Source organism: Chionomys nivalis, chromosome 7 (genome assembly GCF_950005125.1).
Source record: "Chionomys nivalis chromosome 7, mChiNiv1.1, whole genome shotgun sequence".
Classification (NCBI taxonomy): domain Eukaryota; kingdom Metazoa; phylum Chordata; class Mammalia; order Rodentia; family Cricetidae; genus Chionomys; species Chionomys nivalis.
Genome location: NC_080092.1, coordinates 44,222,816 through 44,247,760, shown reverse-complemented (window position 1 = coordinate 44,247,760; position 24,945 = coordinate 44,222,816). Strand labels below are relative to the sequence as shown.

General features: G+C 36.4%; 1 protein-coding gene across 24 annotated transcripts in view; it reads left to right on the top strand.

The window, feature by feature from the left end:
- Positions 1-24,945, top strand: part of Ncor1 (nuclear receptor corepressor 1) — a 157,509-nt gene that overhangs the window by 39,770 nt on the left and 92,794 nt on the right. For 16 of the 24 annotated variants that reach the window (XM_057775703.1, XM_057775702.1, XM_057775706.1 and 13 more), the window contains 7 exons: positions 4,203-4,385; positions 10,693-10,806; positions 16,590-16,646; positions 17,180-17,232; positions 17,561-17,587; positions 19,747-19,813; positions 22,564-22,736. In XM_057775703.1, the coding sequence (XP_057631686.1) occupies positions 4,203-4,385; positions 10,693-10,806; positions 16,590-16,646; positions 17,180-17,232; positions 17,561-17,587; positions 19,747-19,813; positions 22,564-22,736 (674 nt within the window). Of the gene's footprint in view, positions 1-4,202; positions 4,386-10,692; positions 10,807-16,589; positions 16,647-17,179; positions 17,233-17,560; positions 17,592-19,746; positions 19,814-22,563; positions 22,737-24,945 lie in introns of those variants that run through there. The other 8 variants (XM_057775724.1, XM_057775719.1, XM_057775717.1 and 5 more) reach the window with 2 other exon arrangements.

Genomic DNA, 24,945 nt, shown 5'->3' with positions numbered 1-24,945 from the left:
AATGTCTAAAACCAAACATTGTAACACAGTCTAAACATACATTAATTTGACACATGTTAAGTAATGATATTATGAAAATATTTAGTTTTTATTTCTATAATTAAACTATTTTATTTCTATATGATCAGACAATTTGTATAGTGAAAACTTTTCAGCTTACACAGTAGCTTTTTTTTTTTAGCTTATATGCACGGTGTGTGTGCATGCATGTATACATATTTGCATGTATGAGGGCTTGTGTATGAGTGTGCATGTGTTGTAGAACCAGAGGCTGATGTTGGGTACCTTTTTTGATAGCTCCCACTTTATTTTATTTACCGAGGTGGGAGTTAGTGAACCTAGCCAGTTTTCCCTGGGAAATTGTGTCCTGGTTTCTGAACGTTGTGGTTATAGGTAGGCTACCACACCTGCGTACATGTATGCTGGGTATCTAAATTCCTGTCCTTCTACCCTCCCTAGACAAGGTCTCTCTGTGTAGCCCTGGCTGTGCTGGAACTCACTCCATAGACCAGACTGGCTTCAAACTCAAAGATCCCCCCTTCCTCTGCCTCTTGAGTCCTGGGATTAAGGTGTGTGCCACCACCACCCAGTCTGTTCTTACATTTGCATAGCAAGTGCTTTTTTCCTTGAGCCATTTACCAGCCTCAGCATATAGTAGTCCTGAATCTAAGCCCACTTGTTTCAGGCAACATGTTTTGTAGGATGTCATCCACGGTGTAAAGTGTACATGTATGTTTTGAACCCAGCTGGAGTAAAACTGTGAGATGCAATATAACAAGTGCGGTTAGAAACCTCAAATTCATTATACATTTTACCCCCCCAGCCTTCCCCCTCGAGACAAGGTTTCTCTGTGTAAAAGTCCTAGCTGCCCTGGAACTAGCTTTGTAGAATAGGCTGTCCTCGAACTTACAGAGATCCGCCTGTCTCTGCCTCTTGAATGCTGAGAATAAAGGTGTGTGCCACCACCGCCTAGCTCAGACACCTTTTGTTAATAACGCTTTTTTCATGATCTTCCATTTAATTATACAACTCCATGGGTCATAACCCATACATAAAGTTTTTATACTTCCAAAATTAAAAGATAAGCAGTATTTATATATAATTTATTTTCAGGTAGTTCAGCCAGAATGGAAACAAAAACTGTGTACATAAAGAGAAAGCAAGTATAACAAAAAAACCAGTGAAAAACCAGTAGGGTAGATAGGTATCATGAGCTTTTGTCATTTAAATTGTTGAGATAATATGTTGAGTGGACACAAGCTCTTTGTGGTAAGGTAGTAATTAGGTAAGCCTCTGGGAGTTGTGAGATATACCACACCATGTGAAATATCAGTGTTACAGTTTTGGGGTTTAAAAGAAAGACCTTGCTGCACAAAAATATAGCATCTTCTGACACAGAATAAATTATCCCATATTTAATTTATAGCTGTAGAAAAGGGATCTTAAAACTCATTAAAATGTGGTATGCTCATTGTATATGAGTTATTTCCATTTTGTAGTTGAGAAAACAAACTAGTAAAAGCTTGAGTGACTGTAAGTTATGTCTCTTGAGTTGGAATGAGAACGCAGGTTCCCCAACACCTTTCTGTGCTTCATGGTCCATCTACTCTGTTCCTCTCCTTCCTTTGTATCCATTCTTTCTTTGTGTTTATAAAAATGAACTCTAAGTATATAATTAAAAATGTAGACACATGCGTATGCCCCCTTTCTCCAAAAAAGGAAATCTAATTCTAAGTAGCCATCAGGCTGGTCCAGTTCAAGGCTGTAAACTCAGCACTGTGTATTGGATCCTGTCAAAAAAGAAGGCATTCAAGAAATTTTTCTTTTGTTAAATATTTTTTACTGTTTATCCAGAAAGGGAATCAGTTCGAAATTAGTGATTTGTAAGTTTTTAGACTATGAATAATACAAATTTCAGAACAAGTTTTTAGTAACATTTTCATAACTCACTGCCCAGAATACATATCTTTGTGACAAACTATCTTATATACATGTGGTGGGAAAGTGAATGAGTTTTCTCTCAGGGCAGTTGTGGCACACGCCTTTAATCCCAGCACTTGGGAGGCAGAGGCAGGCGACTCTCTGAGCTTGAGACCAGCTTGGTGAACAGAGCTAGTTCCTGGAGAGCGAAGGCTACTATGTAAAGAAACCCTGTCTTGAAAAAAAATACACATTTTTTTGTTGCACATTAATATTTCAAAGTTCTCAGAAATAAATTCTCATTATTATAAAGCCTTCATAACAAGAAAATTTGAAAATTATGTATTCTTCATTTTTTGCAAATATTAGCCCACTGAATTGGTCTATCTTGTGCAATGTTGATGGAGATCTGAGTTCCTGCTGTGATGCCATAAAGATACATTCTCTTGTCCTTTTAGCTTTTGAAGGTTGATGGTAGTAGTCAAAGCCAAAATTTGATTTTTTTTATTTGTAAAAAATGTAATTCTCTTTTGAAGCCAGTGTAATTTACATTTTAATAGAGGAAGCTCAAGAATTTACATTTTAATAGAGGAAGCATGAAGTGAGGCAGCTGAGGTTTATATACTAAATGCAAACAGTCGGGCGATGGTGGCGCACGCCTTTAATCCCAGCACTCTGGGAGGGAGAGGCAGGCGGATCTCTGGGAGTTCGAGGCCAGCCTGGTCTACAGGAGCTAGTTCCGGGACGGGCACCAAAGCTACAGAAAAACCCTGTCTCGAAAAACAAAACAAAAAAGCAAACAAACAAACAAAAAAAAAACAAAAAAAATGCAAACATACTGGAACTTAGTTGCATTATTGAATCTAGCAGAATTATTACTGTTTTTGTTGTGCTTTATTTATAGATTTCTACAGGTTTAGGGTATAGCTATGATTTTATTTTACCTAGAATACCTTTTATATGATGTGTTTGAGGCTTTTTAGTATTACATATGTTTTAGCTGAAAATTGTATACCAAGATGTTTTGGGACAGGGATTTGTCTCCTGTGGCACTCACGGTTCAGAACTTTTTCTTGTCTTTTAAATGTGATCAGTCATTTGGTATGTTTTGGGTTCTGTAGTCTTTCTAGCTATTCTTGCTCTGGACTTTCTGTAACCTAGAGAAAGCTAGTACCCGCTCCCTAAATTATGTGTCTAGTAAGCTGCTTGTATGCTTATCTTAGACTGGAAATTGTTTGTGTCGTCTGTGTTGGGATGACGTGGTAGACTTTTGGTAGAGGGATTTCCATTCTCTGTTAATGGATCACTGATGATTTGTAGGTACAATGGGATAAAGATTTTTTTCTTGATAAATGTGTGGGAAAATGTTGTATGCTGAGGAGATGACACATGTGCTGTATGTTGTATGACTTCCATACCTTAAGTTTTGGTCCTTGGAAAAAACTGAAAACATTTGGTGCTAGAGATTGAACTCAGGGCCTCACCATGCTGAACACATACTCTGTCATTGAGTTATACCTATGGAACCCCCAAATTTTCTTTGATAGGAACACTTGGCTTAATAATGGTAAGGTCAGTGGACATACAAATACAGTCTTTTTATTTTCGAGACAGGGTTTCTCCGTAGCTTTTGGTTCCTGTCCTGGAACTTTGCTCTTGTAGTCCAGGCTGGCCTCGAACTCCCAGAGATCCGCCTGCCTCTGCCTCCCGAGTGCTGGGATTAAGGGCGTGCGCAACCACCGCCCGACTCAGTCTTTTTTTTTTTTTTTTAAATATTTTTTTGAGATGGGGTTTCTCTGTAGCTTTGGAGGCCGTCCTGGAATTCGTAGACCAGGCTGGCTTGAACACACAGACATCCGCCTGCTGCTGCCTCCTAAGTGCTGGGATTAAAGGCGTGCACCACCACTGCCAGGCTACACAACACACAGGCAATCCTAAAAAAATAATGATATATCCAAGCTATAGAAGTAGCATAAACATCTGTGTTTTGTTATATATATATTTGCAAGTATGTGTGAATATGAGAACGGATTACCATTAGAGAAACAGCACACTGCTGTTGAAGGGTAGCTATTGTGTCTGTTTATGTCACCCCAGGTATGGTAGTTGACATATTCACTGTCTTCATTTACCATTGCAACCAGTCAACGCTGTTTATATGCTGAGAGTCACAGGCAGATTCTGCTGTGCTTTAAAGTTTACGTTTTCTGTTAAGAAAGTCTTGATGCTAATATTGGCTGTTCGTGAGAAATAAATTATTGTTTCTGATTTTTCTTCTAAAGGATCCAGCATTTGGAGGCAAACATGAAGCTCCATCCTCTCCACTGGCTGGGCAACCATGTGGAGATGATCAAAACGCCTCTCCTTCAAAGCTTTCAAAGGAAGAGTTAATACAGAGTATGGATCGGGTAGATCGAGAGATTGCAAAAGTAGAGCAGCAGATCCTTAAATTGAAAAAGAAGCAAGTAAGTGGTACACTCCTTTCTTAACATAGCTGTGTTCTAGAAGTTGCTAAGAAAAGCAACCATGCCTTTTCATATGCCTCGTATTCTTATTCTTCATTGCTGCTCGTTTCTTTAGTTTCATTCCTTTGTTTCTCCTGCTGTTATACAGTGTGGTATCTCTGTGCATTAGATATTAAGGTTGCTAAAATGGTAATTTATTTTATAGCCCAGTGGCAGCACATATGCCTACCAGATTGTGTATATCTTTGTCTTTACATGATAGTTTTCTTTTTCGACCTGGATGTGAAATAGTTTTAACTATGGTTTTAATTTGCATTGTTTTGATTAGAAATGAGGCTGAAGTTATTTTCATGTTTTGCCTTCTGTGTTATGTGCAGGTATTCGCTTGTTTTTTCTTTTAAGATTTTCTAGCGTATCATTTTTCAATAGTCATTTGAAGAGGGAGTTGAACTTTTTTTTTGTAGATAAGTTCTCATTGATTATGTTGCCTAGTTTGTTAATAAATTTGTTTAGGTTGACACTAAACGTAATAGGTTCAAATGATCCCTTTGCTTCGTTTTCTGAGTAGCTGGGACTATAGACTCATTCTATCGAAACTGGATCAGTGAAGCACCTTTTAAAACTGAGATGTAATTCACACCACAGTATTTATTCTTTCAAGGTGTGCCCTTAAGTATTTGTAATATATTCATAAACTTTTGCAGATTATCACCATTATTGAATCTAGAACATTTTGTAACTTCTAAAGGAAACCCGTTATTCTTTAGTACTTGGTGTCTGATTCTAACACTTCTATCTTCTGGAACCTACTTGTCTATTTCTGTCTGTATGAATTACCTGTTTAGTTAAATAGAAGCATATGACATAATCTCAAGAATTGCCTTTAATCCCAGCACTCAGGAAGCAGAGGCAAGTGGATCTTTGTGAGTTCGAGGCCAGCCTGATCTACAAGAGCTAGTTAGTTCCAGGACAGGCTCCAAAGCTACAGAGAAACCCTGTCTAGAAAAAAACAAAAACAAAAAACAAACAAACAAAAAGAATTGCCTATGATGTATTTGCATCAACATTTTAAAATTGTTACTAAATTGATTTCATTGTAGAGCCAGTCATACTACTTTTACTCATCTATTCATTAGTTGGTAGACATTTGGCCTGTCTCTATCTTTTTTCAAGGTTTATTTCTTAATTATGTATATGTGTACGGGTGCCTTTAGAGGCCAAAAAAGTGTCAGATTTCTGGAGGGCAGGAGTTACAGGTAGTTATGGTCTTCCTCATGTGGGTGTTGGAAACTAAACTCTCCAGCTCCATATCTACTTATTTTTTTAAAAATATTGATTTATTAGGTATATAATATTCTTTCTGCATGTATGCTTGTATGCCAAAAGAGGGCACCAGACCTCATTACAGATGGTTGTGAGCCACCATGTGGTTGCTGGGAATTGAACTCAGGACCTTTGGAAGAGCAGGCAATGTTCTTAACCTCTGAGCCATCTCTCCAGCCCCCTACTTATTTTTTTTAATGTAAAGCTTTATTATAAAAAACAAATGTAAGTAAAAAGCATAAACTCAAATTACCCAGTTTTCTTCAATGGCTACTTGTTTTTCTTTTTAAAATTATGCTGTCACATTCACGTACCTTTTTTTTTTTTTTTTAAAGGTTGATTTATTTTTCCAGTCTTCTTGGATATTTACCTAGGAATAGAATTGTTGGGTCATATGGTAAAACCATGTTTAAGCATGTAGGGACTGTGAAACTGTTTATAATGAGGGTTTTTCTTCCATTTCTTTGCCAGCATTAGTTTTCTCTCCTCTTACTCCCCTCTCCCTGTTTGACACAGGTGGTATAGAGGGATTCATTCTCTCTATGTAACACCGCCTGGTGTTGAACTCTTGATTCTCCTCCTTATGTTTATTGAGTGCCATTGGTTTTTTTGTTTTGTTTTGTTTTGTTTTTTTCTTTTTGTTTTTTCAAGACAGTTTCTCTGTGTAGCCTTGGCTGTTCTGGAACTCACTCAGTAGACCAGGCTGACCTTGAACTCAGAAATCTGCCTTCTTCTTTTCTCCTGTGTGCTGGGATTAAAGGTGTGTGCCACCACTGCCTGACTAATTTATTTCCTTTTTAAAATTTGTTTTAGCTAAGAACTGTTGTCAAATAGAAAGTCACAAAATTTAGTGCCTTTTCTTGTATAAATTTTATTGTTTTAACACATTGATCCTATTTTATGATGAACATGATCCTAGTTTTTTTTTTTTAATTTTTTTTTAAAGATTTATTTATTATGTATACAACATGTGTGCCTGCAGGCCAGAAGAGGGCACCAGATCTCATTACAGATGGTTGTGAGCCACCATGTGGTTGCTGGGAATTGAACTCAGGACCTCTGGAAGAACAATCAGTGCTCTTAACCTCTGAGCCATCTCTCCAGTTCCTTAAAAATTGATTTTAATGAGCTATATATTTTTCTCTGCTACCCTCCCTTTCTCTCCCCTACCCTTCTATCCTCCCATGATCCCCATGCTCCCTAGTTACTTAGAAGATCTTGTAGTTTTCTATTTAGATTAGATCCATGTATGTCTCTCTTAAGGTCCTCTTTGTTGTCTAGGTTCTCTGGGTTTGTGAACTGTAGGCTGTTTTTTTTTTTTTTTTTTTTTTGCTTTATGACTAAAAACCATTTATGAGTGAATACATATTTTGTCTTTATGTGTCTGGGTTATTTCACTCAGTATGATGTGTTCTAGCTCCATCCATTTGCCTGCAGATTTCAAAATATCATTCTTTTTTCTGCTGCATAGTACTCCATTATGTAAATGTACCACATTTTCCTTATCTATTCTTCCGTTGAGGGGCATTCAGGTTGTTTCCAGGTTCTGGCTGTGACAAACAATGCTGCTATGAACATAGTTGACCACATGTTCAGTGGTATGATTGAGCATCCTTTGAGTATTTGCCCAAAGTGGTATTGCTGGGTTTGAGGAAGGTTGTTTTCTAATTTCCTGAGAAATGTCCATACTGACATCCAAAACGACTGCCCCAGTTTGCACTCCCACCAGCAATGGAGTGCTCCCTTTACCCCACACCCTCTCATGGCATAAGTTGTCATCAGTGTTTTTGATCTTGGCCATTCTTACAGGTATAAGATGAAATCTCAGAGTTTTCTTGATTTGCATTTTTCTGATGGCTAAGGATGGTGGGCATTTCCTTAAGTGTCTGTCGGTCATTTTAGATTCCTCTGCTCAGAGTTCTCTGTTTAGGTCTGTACCCCGTTTTTGTTTTTTGGATTATTTGTTCTTTTGAAGACCAGTTTCTTGAGTTCTTTTGTATATATTAGCAATGTTGAGTTTTTTTTTTTTTTTTTTTCTTTCTCGAGACAGAGTTTCTCTGTGGTTTTGGAGCCTGTCCTGGAACTAGCTCTTGTAGACCAGGCTGGTCTCGAACTCACAGAGATCCGCCTGCCTCTGCCTCCCGAGTGCTGGGATTAAAGGCGTGCGCCACCACCGCCCGGCTTGAGTTTTATTTACAAAGAAGTGCTTGTTTTACATTTGTTTGCTAGTCGTGTAGTTGTCTCTTTTAATCTCTTAGCGAGCCCCTGTTTTAATGTTTTAAATCATCTGTGCATCTCTAGGTTTAGATTTGTTTGTTTTTCAAGACAGGGTCTCACTATATACTCCAGTAACTTACTCTGTAGACCAGGCTGACCTCAAACTTGCAGAGATCCATTTGTTTTTGCCTCCTGCCTCCCGAGTGCTGGGGTTAAAGGTGTGTCTAGTGCCTTATTTTATTCTTCTAATAAATTGCTACTATTTATTTTGGGATTTAAATTTATGAAAGAGATCAGGTTATAATATTTTTTTAATCATTTTTGTTATTTTTGAGACAGGGTCATATGTAACCCATACTGGCTTTCTCCCATGCATTAGACTGTCTTGGAACCCCGTGTAATTCTTCTGCCTATGAATTTCTTGAGTGGTGGAATTAGAGGGGTGAACCATTGCAACCAACTAGTGTATACTGTTCCTTTCTTTTAAAAGTATTACTTGTGCTCTTGGTAATGGTGCACACCTTTAATCCCAGCACTCGGAAGGCACAGTCAGACCTTTATGAGTTTGCTACCACCTGGTTTTCAGAGTGAGTTCTAGGACAGCTAAGGCTACACAGAGAAACCCTGTCTCAAAAAACAAAACCAAATAAGATATGTGTACATGTCTGTTCATAAGTATGTGCATGTACATGCTCAGTGGGCATGAAGGTCACTGGACAACTTGGTTGACTTGCTTCTCTACTTCCTCCTTTACATGGGTTTAATGTACAGCATTCAGGTCATTATATAATGTATAGCATTTAAGTCGTTATATAATGTATAGCATTCAGGCAAGTTCCTTTACTTGCTGCACAATCTTGCCAGCCTCTGCCATTTCTTTCTTACCTGTCCTTGCCTGGTCTTGGTAAGATTTGAACATGTATCATTTCTAAACTGAGATGGTTAAATATTGTAATTATTTTGTTCTCGAGTGTTGGCAGAACTTAAACATTGGTTAAATTAGGTTGAACTAATGGAAAGATGTGTGTGTGTGTGTGTGTATCTGAAGATTTTTTTTCTACTGGTGATTGAAGCTTTTTAAAAAAAAGATCAATTATAGTTTGTCTAGAAGTAAGTTCATTTTGGAGGGTGTAAGTGAATTCTCTATAATAAATTTCTATTCGTTTCTTTTTTTGGGTAGTTTATTCCAAGTCATTTGATTTGATTCTCCATTCTGCTCCCAATTCCCAAAACCCCTTCTCTTTCCTTTCATATGCTGAGAGTATCACTTCTTTGAGCAGTTTCCTCTTCAGTCAATTATTGTTTTATGTTTATCTTTGCGTGTGTGTGTGTGTGTGTGTGTTTGTGAATGCCAAATGGTAGGATTGTGTGTATCTAGAGGCTAGAAGACAACCTCAGTGTACATGATGGACTCTGTATGCACGTGGAGGTCAGATGACAGCCTTAGGTGTACATGATGGACTATGTACCTGAGCCTGTGTGTTCAGGTGGGGATAGAGGACAGCCTCAACTGTGGTTCTTTAGGTGTTGTCACCTTTAGTATGGGGACAGTGTCTCTCACTGGCCTGGAGCATTATTAGGCTAGGCTGGCCGGCCATATGAGCCCCTACCTGTGTCTGCTTTCTTAGCATTGGGATTAAAAGTGTGTTGGTCTGGTGATCAGTGAACTCTGGGTCTCTGTGCATTCTAGTCAAATACTTTGCCAACTGAACTATCATCCTGGCCCACATTTCTTTCTGTGTTTCTTCACTTCTCCCCACCTTGTTATGTACATCCCAGTCCTTGTTGGGAAGATTTTTCTTTTCAGCTGGGTGTGGCCTAACTTATAGTACCTGACTGTTGGTCTTGTTAGTATAGATCATTTTTTTCTCTCCCCTTATACTAAACTTTATCATTACTTAATAGTCAATGTGGATATTTGCTTAGCTTTTACTAGGTTTCAGGTGCTGAAAAAGGCAATAAAAGCAAATTCCTGTTTATAGTAATAGGCAATATTTACTGAGCATTTAGAATTGTATATGCTGAGTACAGGTCATTTAATCCTTGCTTAAAAACTGCAGGTTAAATAGTGTTGTTATCCCTATTTCATGTATGAGTACTTAAGTATCTAGGAAAAATTACTATGATCATGCCTTTAGGTTCAAACCTAGACAGACTGACTAACACAGCCTAATAGATAGCTTTTTGCTTTGTAGTTCATATTCCAGCTGTTCAGTGTCTCTTGACAAGAGCAATATTACATAGATAGAAAGTTTGGGTTTGTACATGATACTGTTATTAGCTAGGAATTAATCCTTTTACCCTTTCCTACCATACTGTTCACAACAAACCTTTACAAATACCATGTATCTGTAACATGTAACTTTTCTCAATGTTTTCAAAGGCTATTGTGATACAGTTATAATAAGTACTTTTTTTTTTTTGGTTTTTCGAAACAGGGTTTCTCTGTAGCTTTGGAGCCTGTCCTGGAACTCCCTTTGTAGACCAGACTGGCCTCGTTAAACTTAGTTTCTCCTTAATCAGAATTGAAATATTCAAAGTTTTTTCCTTTTGTTTTATGTCTGTTTGTCTATCTTAGCATGGTTTATGATACTTAAGTATTAAAATGCATCTGGTTATTTTGCCTTGAGCTCTTGGATCCTTGAGACTCTTGTAGAGAAATAGTCACCCTATAGAAACAACAAGAAGTGCACAGTGGCATGTGCTATCCTGGCTACTGATGAGTGATCTGCAGCAGACGTCTGACAGTTCTTTCCGGATTTCTTAGCAACAGCTCGAAGAAGAAGCAGCTAAACCTCCTGAGCCGGAGAAGCCTGTGTCCCCTCCTCCCGTGGAACAGAAACACCGTAGTATTGTCCAAATTATTTATGATGAGAATCGGGTAAGTGTTTATTCTTTCCGACAACATATGCTTTAAACCCATTTGACTCTCTATTTTCCAGTTCTGACTATATTCTATTGTAATTACATTAAAACATGAGTTCTGTTTTACATTATATATTGTTTAATTGTTAATTCACTGATTAGAATTTTATCAGCTGATTCTGCTATCATAAACATACTGATATGTATATGAAACAGCTCTTTTTATTTTGAGACAGGAAGTTACAGTGCATTCTGGATAGCACGGAACTCTGTACTTAGCTACGTAGACTGGGCTAACCTCTTAAGTTGAAGCAACCCTTCTGCCTTTGTCTCCTAAGTGTTATGTGTCATCATGCTTGCTTGCAAGTTTGTTTTGTTTTGTTTCAAAGCAGGATATCCCTATGTAGCCCTTGCTAGCCTGGGCTGTTACACAGAGAAACCCTGTCTCAGAAAACAAACAAACAAACAAACAAACAAACAAACAAACACACCAAAAAACAAAAACAAAAAAGTTCTGTGTTGACTTTGACCTTTAGGTGGGTTTTCTTTTTTTATTTTTATTAAAACTTTTTTTTTGTTTCATTCTCTTAGTTGGCAAATTTCCATCACTTAGGACATTCAGGAAATAGTTCTGTGAGTTGTATTTGTATTGACAGTGTTGGCTTTTGACCATTTCTTGGCTCCGTGACTTGCAGTTAAAGAGCAGCTTATTTTATTTCAATATAAAGGAAATGTTACCTCAGAGAAGCTTAACAATTGACTTCTAGAAGACTTGATTTCAGAATATATAATAGAGCCTAATTATTATTAAGATTTAATAACTAAGGGTAATCATAAAGGCAAAGATCAGGATTCTTGTTTGAATTTATTTGCTTTGTACTGAGTTGATTTATCAGTTGGTATGTTTTATACGGATAGCCAGATCTGAGAGGGATATTGGTCATAAGAAAAGCAACTAAGGGCTGGAGAGATGGCTCAGAGGTTAAGAGCACTGACTGCTCTTCCAGAGGTCCTGAGTTCAATTCCCAGCAACCACATGGTGGCTCATAGCCATCTGTAATGATATCTGGCGCCCTCTTCTGGCCTGCAGGCATACATGAAGACAGAACACTGTGTACATAATAAATAAATAAATCTTTTAAAAAAAAAAAAAAGAAAAGCAACTAATAGCTCGGGATGTACAGTGGTGGAGTACCTCCCTAGCATGCACAGGACCCTAGTTAGCTTACGTATTACAATAGAAAATTTAAAGAGAGGGAAGCAAGCCTAGGAATATTTATAAAGGCAGGAAAATTAAGGAGTGTACCTGAAGAACTAATTCTAAATAAGAGTCAGGAGTACATGATGGTAATAGATTGAATCTATAAAAAGTGTCAAAAGTGGAAGAGTATTTAAAAAAAATAAGGCATTCTGTGGTGTTAGGGTAGTAAAATAGTGTATTGGTATTCTGAGCCTTTTGTATGAATAATATGTTCTAAAGTAAATAATAATTATAAAATTCTATCCACACGAAAAAAGTAGGGGCTAGGGCGATGCTTTATTCTGTAAAGTATGTGCTGTACAAGCTTGAGGATATGAGCTCAGTTTCCTAACATTCATATAAAAAGCTGAGTTTGCCTTGATCATAATCTTGGGGAATTAGAGACAGGAGGATCCCTTGGTCTTGCATGCCAGACAGCCTAGCCAAAGAAGTGAGTTCTGGGTTCAGTGAGACACTGTGTTGTCCCTCCCATCACCATACCACCCTCAAAAAAAGTGTGATAAGGAACTGAAGAGGGTACAGTGTATCAGCTTCTGGTCTCTACATGCACCACACACACTACAAAGAAAAACAGGTGTGGTGGTTTGAAAGAAAATGGCCCCCAAAGGGAGTGTCATTATTGGGAAGTGTGGCTTTGTTGGAGTAGATATGACCTTGTTGAAAGAAGTATGTCACTGTGGGAGTGGACTTTGAGGTTTCCTATGCTCAAGTTATTCCAGGGAGACATACTACTTCCTGTTGCCTGCAAGATGTAGGACTTCAGCTACTACTTCAGCACCATGTCTGCCTGCATACCATCATGTTCGACCATGACGGTAATAGATCGAACCTCTGAACTGTAAACGAGCCACTCCAACTAAATGTTATAAAAGAGTTGCTGTGGTCATGGTGTCTCTTCACAGCAATAGAAACTCCAATCAACACAACAGGGAAGCTAAAAAATAATTTTAATTCCATTATTAAATAAACATATAAAAATAATCTTGAACTCATATCTGAACATGGGTAGATAACTGAGAATCATATGTAAAGTATGCTTCTGTGTGATAAATGTCACATGCTGGTAAAAATATAGGCAATTAATATTTAATTGTCTGAGCTTAGAATGTGTACAGTTTATTGACTGGCCAGAATAGTAAATCTAATGAAATTGGAAGATAGTAAGAGAAAAAAAATAAGTTCCACCTTATGTCATACCTAGCGGAAGAGTGTAGGTCAGAATAGACAACTATGCCCTTTGTTTGAGAGGTTCTATGCTATATCTTCAGGGTTGGTTTTTTTGGTTTTTTTTTTTTTTTTTTGGACAGGGATTTCTTTGTGTAACAGTTCTAGCTTTCCTTGAACTCACTTTATAGACCAGTCTGGCTTTGAACTCAGAGATCTGCCTCCCTCTGCCTTCCAAGAGCTGGGATTAAAGGCACGTTCCACCATGCCTGGCAAATCTTCTGGTTTTTAAGAAATTTCCTTCAGAGCCACAAAATACTTAAATAAGCTGGTGACCTTTATGGTCAATTTGGAACCTCTATGATAATGTAAGAGATTAGAATTAATAGACAGTGGGATTTTTTTATATCTTAAATTTTAGTATTAGTTCATTTTAAAATAAAATGGATTCAGTGATACTTATTGATTACTTTTTTAAATAAACTGTTATACATACAAGTTAAACAATTATAAATTAATGAATGTTGTGATTCCCTAATGGGGCATGAAGACTGAAAAATATTAAGATCTGATAGAGAACTTAATTTGTGTTTAATTATATAAATGTCTTCATTAGGTAGTTAAATTTCTTAATGCCCATCATCAGACTTGAAAATTTATTTTAGACCTTTTCTGTTTTGATCATTTCATTTTGGTTTCTTGTTCCTTCCACAAAGCAAAGAATAGCCAAACTTGATGTCTCAGTATGAGTCATGGCTTCTTACAATGAGAAGTGTTTTTCATGGATGAAAAATGTTCTTGCCAGGTGGTGGTGGCTCATGCCTTTAATCCCAACACTCGGGAGGCAGAGGCAGGTGGATCTCTGTGAGTTCGAGACCAGCCTGGTCTACAAGAGCTAGTTCCAGAACAGGTAGGGCTATTACACAGAGAAACCCTGTCTCCAGAAACAAAACAAAACAAAGAAAGAAAGAAAGAAAGAAAAATGTTTTTAACTCACTCTTAGTCAATTGTCAAGCCATGTTTTCTTAGTAAACCTTCCTACTAGGTATTTTTTTTGTTTGTTTGTTTTTGGTTGTTGTTGTTTTTTTTGAGTTGTTCTTGTGTAGCTCTAAAATAGGGGCTCCTAGAGGGAATCTCCTCTCTGGGCATCTCTGCCAGCTCTGCGCTTCTCAACATGCTGCCTTTTGTAAGACTTTCACTGCTTCTGTGACCTATTAAAGTGAGAAACCCTATCTGTCCTGATGCCACTGGCCAGAAGACATGAGATAATGACAGCACATTTTTTCAGTTATTCCTGTATAGTGGCAGTCTAATTACTCTGGGAATTATGCTCAGTGTGGCCGAAGTAATTGGAACCATTATCACATATAAAAAGTCTCTATTTACAAAGTTGGTGGGAAGAAGAAAACTGCCTAAAAGGAGACCATTAAAGCTGGCTTCATGAGAGAAAAGCTGCCTTGGTTCATATTTGAACTCAGACTTAAGTTTGTTTTCTCTCTAAACTATTCTCCTAAACTATGTTTTTTTTTTTTTAAAACAGTTTGAGTTGCTTTATCTCTGTTCAGTTATATGTTCCCAAAGTATTTGTAGGTGCTCTAATGTCAGTAAAAATAAGAGACACTGGTTGTTGGTATGTAATGAAGAAGATTGTGGAGGTGGTTTATATTTTGACTGGCTCATGTGCCACAGCATATGGCATAGAAGAATGGAAAAGTGTTAGGTATTACTCTGGCTGCCAACATCCTCCTGTCATGTTATTTTCCTGGAAATTGGGTGTTTCCTCCCTTAGTCACACCATGTATGTTTAAAGAGTCTAAAGAGAATACATCCTGTTTCCTATATATTATCCTGGGCAGTTGCTTCCCTTCTCTCCTTTTGCTGAAGTTGAATTTTCTGTGCACATGACTGCTGTATCTCATTCCTACAGTTTTTTTTTTTTTAACTTTGTAACCCATCCATCATACCTGTTTTCTATTATACAGTTCTCCAAACAAAACCTTATTTCTTACTTTCTACAGAGTAACCCAAACTTTACACTTGTTAAAATATATTCTATTATTTATTCTATGTACATATGGATGTACTGGGCTGAGGGTAACTGTGGAATCAGTTCTCTCCTTGCATGTATTGGGGACAAATCTCATCTTTTGGCTTGTTCAGCAAATGCTTTTACCCACTGAGCCACTTCTTTGGCCCTGTCTGAACCTAATCAGCAAACTCCTTTCTTGGTAGTATTCTACCAGAGGAGGCTTCCTGTGATCTATTAAGTGTCTTTTAGTACCTTTGCTCCCAGGTTATTTTGTCTAGTGTTTACCTGTCTTATATGTGGAGTACACTTATTCTCTAATATCCATGAGCCTTTCAAACCAATCTTTCTATACTGAAATTGCTTTTCTCCCCCTCCCCTATTGTTTTCTTAGTGTCTAGAAAGTGCTTGGCACATAGAACACATTCACTCTATGTTTGAAGAATTACTTACATATCTAGACTTAGACTAAAAATTATATGAAAACATGAGGTGTAGTATGATGCAAGGAATTGAACCCAGGGCCTAAGGCTATGTAAGTATTTTTAATAACTGAACTACATACTCAGCCCAATGGGAGGGTTTTATGTTAAAAAAAATTTCAGCCATATCCTTCAAAGGCCAAAAGCTTTACAGTTATGTATTTATTTCATGTGAGTGTTTGTGCCGGTGCATGTATAACACATGGAGAGGACAGAGAATAACTTGATGAGTCAGTCCTCTTTGACCATGTGAGTTCCGGATGGGACTCAGATTGTCAGGCTTGATGGCAAGCACCTTAGCTAACTACAAGCTGCCTTGCTGCTCCAGTTAATTTGGTCTTGGCAAGGAAGATCCTGTTATAGGATATTTTTGTTTTGATTATTCTACTTTTGAAAATGGCATGTTAAATATATGATTAAACTTTTATTTTACTGCAGATAATGCTTGGAGTAAAGCTAGGTATTTTTCTATTCTTCAGTTATTAGGTTTCTTGGAACTAGAAAATAAGCTTATTATGTGCTTCTTTTGGTACTTTATGCTTTTAAATATTTACTAACAGCAACATAAATATTTGATATACTTTGGTATATTTCCAATTTGAATTTTATTTCTTCTCTCTATATTCCCAATATTTTATTAACTTCCTAATTGTGTTACTCTCACTACAGATATTAGATTTTGACTAGAGATTTGATTAAATTTAGTGAGAGAACCTTATGAAAATTGAAATTAAAGGATGCCAGCACCTTGTCTAGCATGCTTATTCAGTTGCAGATTAGTCTTAGATAAGTATTTTCAAATATGCAATTTTTCTTTGGGTTAATATAATTTTTAATTATCAATACAATAATGTTTTTCTCCATAGAAAAAAGCAGAAGAAGCTCATAAAATTTTTGAAGGTCTTGGCCCAAAAGTTGAACTGGTAAGAAATTTCTGTTTTAATTTCTAATGTCATTATTGTGTTTTTAAAAATTTTTTCTTGGGCTAAAATGGACTATCCATTTATTTTTGGATAAAAATTATATAGCCTGGCAGAAAGTTTGTTATAATCCTAAGATAATTGTGAGTAAACTTAGTTACTTGTACCTAAGCATTATCCTGAGCATGTTTTGCCTGAGCAGCCATTTCATCCCATCAGGTAGTAGGAGGAAGAAGTGATTAAAGAAAATAGAGAGAGCTTATCGAACATATTGTTAGGATAAGGATAGTGTGTAATTTCTTTTTGCCTTTGAAATTAAAAGTATGATGAGGCTTATTTATAAAATACAGTAGGTTTGCATATTTCCTTAGTGGAGTAGGAAAGCAGAAGGAGATGGGGTTACAGGGAAACCTGACATCTGCAGGTTTTGATAGGATATTGTGGTATAGCCCATTTAGGTAGTCTCACAATAAAATGTTATTTTGTTACTATAAGAAAGTGTAACACTCTACACATGAATGTCATTTATTTTATAGCCACTCTATAACCAGCCATCAGATACCAAGGTGTACCATGAGAACATCAAGACGTAAGTATTTACCATCTTTGGAGTTCAATTTAAGAACATATATTCTATAAAGAAATCATTTTTGTTATCTGCGGACATTATTATATTAGTGTAGGTGTGTTTTAGATTTGTGTAATTTGCTGTTGTTTTACTATATGTTATCTTCCTCTGGCTTTTTGGGGGTTGGGGTAACAGATTTGAGTTTCCGAGGCCAAAAAATAAAATAAATTATTGCATAAACTAGCTGGTTTTATAATCTGCTAGTATAAAAAAAAAGGTGGATACTTAACATTGAAATGGCTTACCTTGAGGCTTGAATTCTTTGCCTCCTGTTTTGTGTTTTTTTCAGTGGAGTACCTGCAAGGCGCATGATGAAGTAAGATAATGAAGCTTTTTCATTTAAGACTAGTGATGACACCGTCCCCCACCAAGCCACATCTGCCATTGCAAAGTAGAAGTGCCACGGATCATTTTATCATTATTCAAAACCCTATTCTAGGGAAATCCCTTCCATGACTCTTGCTAATGACGGTATTTGTAGACCCTTCTGCCATTTAATGTCCTGGTGCCTTGGAAGGCTCAGTCCCCTCATGTGGGTGAGGAGGCTGTTCCAGAATGTAGTTTGCTTTGCCTTGCTCATCCTACTACCAGGCCTTTATGGATGCAGATCTTGGAATAAGAAAATAAGTGAAAAGTAAACTTAATTTCTTGATCTGATTGAAGTAAGAGAAGCTAGATAGGTTTTTTTTTAATTGTTGTTAATTATCATACTTTTAGAGCATTTTAGGTGAATTATTATTAAGTTGGTAAAAAAAAATGTGATATTTCTATTTATATGCATTTAAAAGTGTATCCAGAACATTATAATTATTTACTATTATAGTTGCAAATGAGCACATTATTATTTATATTTTTTCTTTTAATATCTGAGAGTGTACAATAGTTGACTACTTTGCAGAACTGGTGGCAAACATGTTTGCATGGTAATGTGCATGACAGCTATTACAATTGGAGTAATTTGGGGGCTGGAGAGATGGCTCAGTGGTTGGGAGCATTGCCTGCTCTTCCAGGGGTCCTGAGTTCAATTCCCGGCAACCACATGGTGGCTCACAGCCATCTGTGGGGAGGTCTGCTGCCCTCTTCTGGCATTCAGGCATACACACAGAATGTTGTAGACATAAATAAATAAATAAATTAAAAAAAGAACAATTGGAGTAATTTTAACTTCTGTTAAGTAAATGGTTCATAATAAAGTCATCTATTTAAGAATTTTTCTGTGAGATATTGCCATGGTCTTGAGAACCTTTAGGAGATTAGGCTAAACTCATACTACTGAGCTGTTTAAATGTTTTTAAAAGGAGGATAACAGTTAAAATGTAGTTGGCTACATTTAGTGACTTCCCCACAAAACTTCAGTTTGTCTTTTGTCTTCTCTCCTTCAATGTAAGCTGGAAAGCTGCACTGTTTTTTATTTATTTTATGTTATTTACATTGCCTATGTTAGACTGTGCTGAGATGAGTACTGACTAGCTGACTTCACTTAAATTCTTAGTAGACATTTAAAGTTTTATTTACTGATTGATACTTATTTTTGAGTAGCATATAATTGCAACCAGAGTAAATTGATACATAGCAATGGTCCCACTGTATGTTACTTTTGAAGTTCTCAGATGCACACATCTGCGTAAATCATTCAGTAGCTATTCTTTTACCACTAACATTTGCTTTGTATGAAATAGCAAATGTGATTTTTAATAATTGTATTCATCTCTTGACTGCTTTGTCATTAACCCAGCTACTGATTGTCTATGATTATTTGAGTGGAGCCAGTGTCATTGTTATTCTTGTGTGACACATAATCCAAAAATTTATTTCTATTTTCATTGGCTTTGTATTTATGTCTGAATAATCAGCATGGAGTTATTTCTGTAAGTAGATGGGATATAAATATTTATATATTTGAACCTGCATGACATTGTTTTAAAAGGTTACAGTGCTCCCACGTTAAAAAGTGACACTGTTATTAAGACATGTGAGAAACTTTCCTGTCTGGTCAGATTTCCCCTTTGTTGCTCCTAGACTGTTGTGTCATGTCTGTGGGAGAGATGTTCTGTTCTGAGCAGCAGTCACTTCTTTTAAATGTGTTGGTGTATATTCTCCTTCTAGGAGGGAAGTACCTGCAAAAGGTTTCTTTTCTCTTTTATTTCCCTTATCAAAGTATACGAAGATGTTTGTATCATCAGAATTTTTAAGAATTAGTTATCCCTTAATTATAATTTGAAAGTAATATATGTCTCAAAATTAGTTGCATGAATTAAAAGTTAACTGTATTATCTTGTTATAGAATGGCAGGAATTTTAGACCTAATTGCAAAAATTATGCAGTTTTATTTTGCAGGGTGAAAAAGCTTAAGATTAACTCTGATTGCACCATAAGTTCTTAAGTGGGTTGCCTGTCTCCAATGTCTGCAGAAAGTGAACACAGCTTAAGTTGTGCTTTTTCTTAATGTTTTGCAACCATATTTTTCTCTTCTAGAAACCAGGTGATGAGGAAAAAACTCATTTTATTTTTTAAAAGAAGAAATCATGCAAGAAAACAAAGGGTGAGGTCCTATCCTTGTTAACTGAAATTTGTACAGCTTTCCCATTCATGTCATTTAGGCTTTCACTTTCCCATTAATAATTGATCCTTGATTATATTGAAAACAAATGCTGATTTAGAGAGTAACTGTATGTGTGACTTAAATGAGTCTAATCCTAGTAACATTGTAATACCACATTTAACATCATTATCAAATTAATTTCATTAGTCATTTATGTAATATTTTTATTCAGCAAAATGGTGAGTAGTCAAAAAAAGGGGGCTAATAAGTAGCATCTGCTTTCAGTCTGTTAGGACTCAAACACATATTGGTAAGTTATGGTAATTGATGAGACATTGCTCTCTGTCCTTAGGAAAAACTAACTGGTCAGTGTCTTCAGATTGAAATAGTTTCTCATTTAATTATACAGTTTGCTGTCTAAAAGTTTTATGGTTATAATCATAAAAATTAAGTTTCAAAGAATATCCTTATTTTTGTAATATGTTCATACTAATTTTACAGATACAATTTAAATTCTGATTTTTAATAAAATGAAATTCTTTGAACCTGTTTTTGAAATGAACTTTACCGTATATTTAATGACCTGACAGCTTAACAAATTGTAAAGCTCAATTTATTTACTGTAACACTTTTGTAATTTGTATTTGCCAGTGTTATCCTTTATATACTATCTTAAATAACTGGTATTGAATATTTTTCTTCCCAAGAACCTATAAATATTAAGTGAGAAACCAGCTTTTTTGTTCAGCTATTTTATTGTAATTCTAGTACTTGCTAAATTAGTCCTGGTTATGTAATCACTGGAACATAAACTTTTTCATGCTTTGGAAGAATTGTACTTTATATGTTTACTGATTTGTTTAATAAGTATTAATCAGTTGTATATGTTCCACATATTATTCCAGAAAAGCAAGTAAAATTGCCATACTGTTTGACTCTTAGGAAGCAGATATGTCAGCAGGCAGGTTCAGTATTGTGATTATAATGTGATCTCATACATAAAGCAAGAGTGTAAAGTCAGATGCCTAAAGTAGATGTGATTCAGGGAGGGCCACTAATCAGGAAAGCCAATATTCTGCAAACTTATACAAGCAGAGGGAAGAGATTCAGCGAAATAGCTAATGTGACAGGTTCAGAACTCTGAGTATAGAGTGAGTGAGCTGGGAAGGGTGGGGGTGATAAGGGACACTGGGATTCAGTGACACAGTGTTCAGAGGCCATCTATAAGACTTTGTATGAAATTCAGAGGGCACTTCTTTTTAAGTTTTTAAACTGAGGCAGTATAAAGTTCAGGTTTGTATTTTAAGAATTTACATCTGGGGTTGCAAATGTAACTTAGTGGTAGAGTGCTTGCTTAATAAGAATTGAAGCCCTGGATTGGATCCCTGGCACCAAATAAACTGTTCGGTATCACATGCCTGTAATTCCCACTTGAGAGGTTGAAGCAGGGAGATCAGAAGTTCAAATCATGCTCTGTTACAAAGTGGATTTGAGGCCAGCTCGAGATATGGGAAAGCCTATATCAAACAACAACAAAAGAATTTGCATCTGGCTGCATGCAACACTGGGAATGCATGGGAAGATCTGAACACTTACCTAGCATGGACCAGGTCCTGGCTTCCATCTTCTCTGCTTTGGAAAGTAACAGAAATTGTGTGGCCCACATTTACTAGATGATTGCTTCACTCTGGATGATGACAGTGTTGACTTTACTTATGGTGTTGGGACTAGAGAGAGAAAATATGTGAAGTGCACAAAAGGCACATGGGTGTTGGAAGGAATGATGAGGGAATGGCGTGAGGAAATAGTCTTCTGTCTGGTCACTCTTAGGTGACTAAAGTTAGCGGTGTTCCTAAGGTCCTTCTCACTTTCCTCTTTCCGGGTATCAGATATTTACATAGCTCTATGCCCATAATGGAAAATGGAATTGTAATTCACTTGCTTAGCCAAAAGCACTAATTCTTGATTTCATGTTTCTTAACCAGATTTCTTCTTATGATGATGAATAGCTAGTTTTAGCCTTTTCTATTCTAGCAGAGAATAGTTATATTAGTAAATAAATGAAAAAAAAAAGTGAAAAATCACATCCTCCAATGATAGAGAAGCTGTTAAATGTGAATGTTTTCTCTGACAGTTTAGATAGGTACCAAACAATGCTGAACAGTTGCATTTAAGATCGATTCGAGCAACGGTTCTCAATCTGTGGGTTACAATTCCTTTGGAGGTTTAACAAGCAGACTGTGGGAAAACACAGATGTTTACAATTCAATTCATAACATTAGCAAAATTACGGTTGTGAAGTAGCAATGAAAATAATTTTATGGTTGGGAATCAACACAACATGAGGAACTGTATTAAAGGTTCACAGCATTAGGAAGGTTGAGAACCACTGGGTTAGATTAGATGCTGAACTATGCTAATGTTTCTAATTTTCCTTTCTTTTTGACAATGAAGGCATGTTATCAGGAAAATCAAAATAGATGGTTAGCCACTACCTGTGGTTGTCAATGAGCTTGTTAATTTGTATAGTGATAATTAGTGAAAAGTGCAGGGAAAGTACACCTTGTGTTTTCATGTAAGGAAATTGTTCATTTCTCCTGTCAGACCAAGAACAAATTGTCATTCTTGGCTTCGTCATACAAGCCAAATGTACTTCCGTTTTCATCTTAAGAAATGGGATATGTTTTAAAGGCTTACCAAATCATAGAGTTCAGTTTAATTGTTATTAATTTGCTACGGGTGTTTAATAGGAACAAAAAATCTGCCAGCGTTATGATCAGCTCATGGAGGCATGGGAGAAAAAAGTGGACAGAATAGAAAATAATCCCCGGAGGAAAGCAAAAGAAAGCAAAACAAGGGAATACTATGAGAAGCAGTTTCCAGAAATTCGAAAACAAAGAGAACAACAAGAAAGATTTCAACGGTATGTAGTTTGGTGTTTAGTAATTCTAATTTTTCCCCTTTACATCATAAAGAAGTTTTGGATTTTTGAGGCAGGGTTTCTCTGTGTAGTCCCGGCTCTTTTGGCTGGCATCGAACTCAGACATCTGTATCTGCTTTGTAAGTGCTAGATTTAAAGGTGTGTGCCACCACTGCCTGGCAAGAATTTTTAATGTTGAACTTAAGTTTTTAAAATTACACTTATTATTTTTTTATGGGGTGCATGTGGGAAGCTCATGTCCCATAGTAACACTGATGTGAAAGTCAGAGGGCAAATGGTAGCAGTCAGTTCTTTGCTCCTATCAAATAGGATTGGCTTCAGGTCATCAGATCTGGTGACAAACCCATGAACTATTTTGCTGTCTCTTAGGTAGAATTAAAAACTTTTTTATGAACCAGTTAGGATTATTTTTTAGTGAACTTAATACTATTTTTTTATATTTAATTTTCATGTTAAATCTAAGTAAATATTTTGAAAATTTCTTTCATTCTGTTTATTTATTTATTTATTTTTGCACGTGAGTGTTTTATCTGCATGCATGTTTATGTACCATATGTACAACTGGTGCCTGTGGAGGCTAGAATTGGAATTCCTGGAACTAGAGTTACAGACAGCTGGAGCTACCATGTAGGTTTTGGGAATTGAACCCGAGCTATCACCGGCCCAAGTCTTTAATTCATAAAAGTACTATTTTTTTTTTCAAAATGACAGTTAACAAGAACAGAACTGAATGTTCCTTGATAATCATAAACGTAATGAAACAGATTGAAATTGATTATTAATCAAAAAATTCTATGGTGCTAATGAGAGAGCTTTGTGGTTAAGCGTATTTGCTATTCTGGCAGAGAACCTAGATTTGGTTACATGGGGTCTGATGCCTTCTTCTGGCATTTATTGTTACCAGTCATGTATGGTACACCAACATACATGTAGGTGAGACACGTAAAATGAAAGATGAGATTAAAAAAATCATTGTTTGAAGATAGTTTCTCTGTGTATTCCTGGCTGTCCTGGAACTTACTCTGTTTACTAGGCTGGCCTCAAACTCAGAGATCCATCTGCCTCTGCCTCCTGAGTGATGGAATTAAAGGCATGTGCCACCCACCACTGCCATACTTAAGATATATAAAAAAGTATGTGTATGTATATACATACACCTATATATATTATAATTTCAAAAATTATCTACTAAACTTTCCCCAAATTGTTTTTATAATAATATCAAAAATTAATATATACATATATATAAATTTAGTGAAATGGAATCTTTTTATGTAGCTCTGGCTGGCTTGAAACTTGCTGTGGAGATCTGTCTGTCTTCAATCTTCTAGAGATCCATCTGCCTTTATCTCCCAAGTGCTGGGATTAAAGGTGTTCATTACCATGTACCACACTTTTTTTTTTTTTTTACTTTAAGAGAATAGGTGTAAAACAGCATCACTAATTCCCACAAAAGGTACAAATAGGTATTTTGCAAACACCTTAAAAGTTGACTTTGTCTCTTCACTATTTTTTTTTTTTTTTTTTTTTTTTTTTTTTTTGGTTTTTTTCGAGACAGGGTTTCTCTGTGGTTTTGGAGCCTGTCCTGGAACTAGCTCTTGTAGACCAGGCTGGTCTCGAACTCACAGAGATCCGCCTGCCTCTGCCTCCCGAGTGCTGGGATTAAAGGCGTGCGCCACCACTGCCCGGCTTTTCTTCACTGTTTTTTTCCTTACATTTTAGAAATGTTCAGTATTTTTCCAGGCTTGCTTTTCTATTCTTTAGAATCCAGACAAAAGATAGACATGACATTGCAGGTAGAATTTCTCCGTGTTTTGGCAGCTGCTCCCAAATAACCGTCTAGAGACTTCTGTTTGGCTGATAGCTCAGGCTTGTTACTAGCTAACTCTTACATTTTAAATTAACCATATTTCTTATCTATCCTCTGCCACGTGACAGTACCTTATTTTGGCATGGCACATTCATTCTCTTTCTGTGTTTCCTTTAGACTCCTAAGACTCTCTCTTCCCAGCATTCTCTCTGCCCCCAGAAATCCTGTCTAGCCATTGACCAATCAGATATTTATTAACAATTAGAGCAATACATATTTACACTGTACAAAGATTGTTTTATAGCATGACATCAAGAAGGTTTTTTTGGTTTTATTTATTTATTTTGGTTTTGGGTTTTTTTGTTTTGTTTTGTTTTGTTT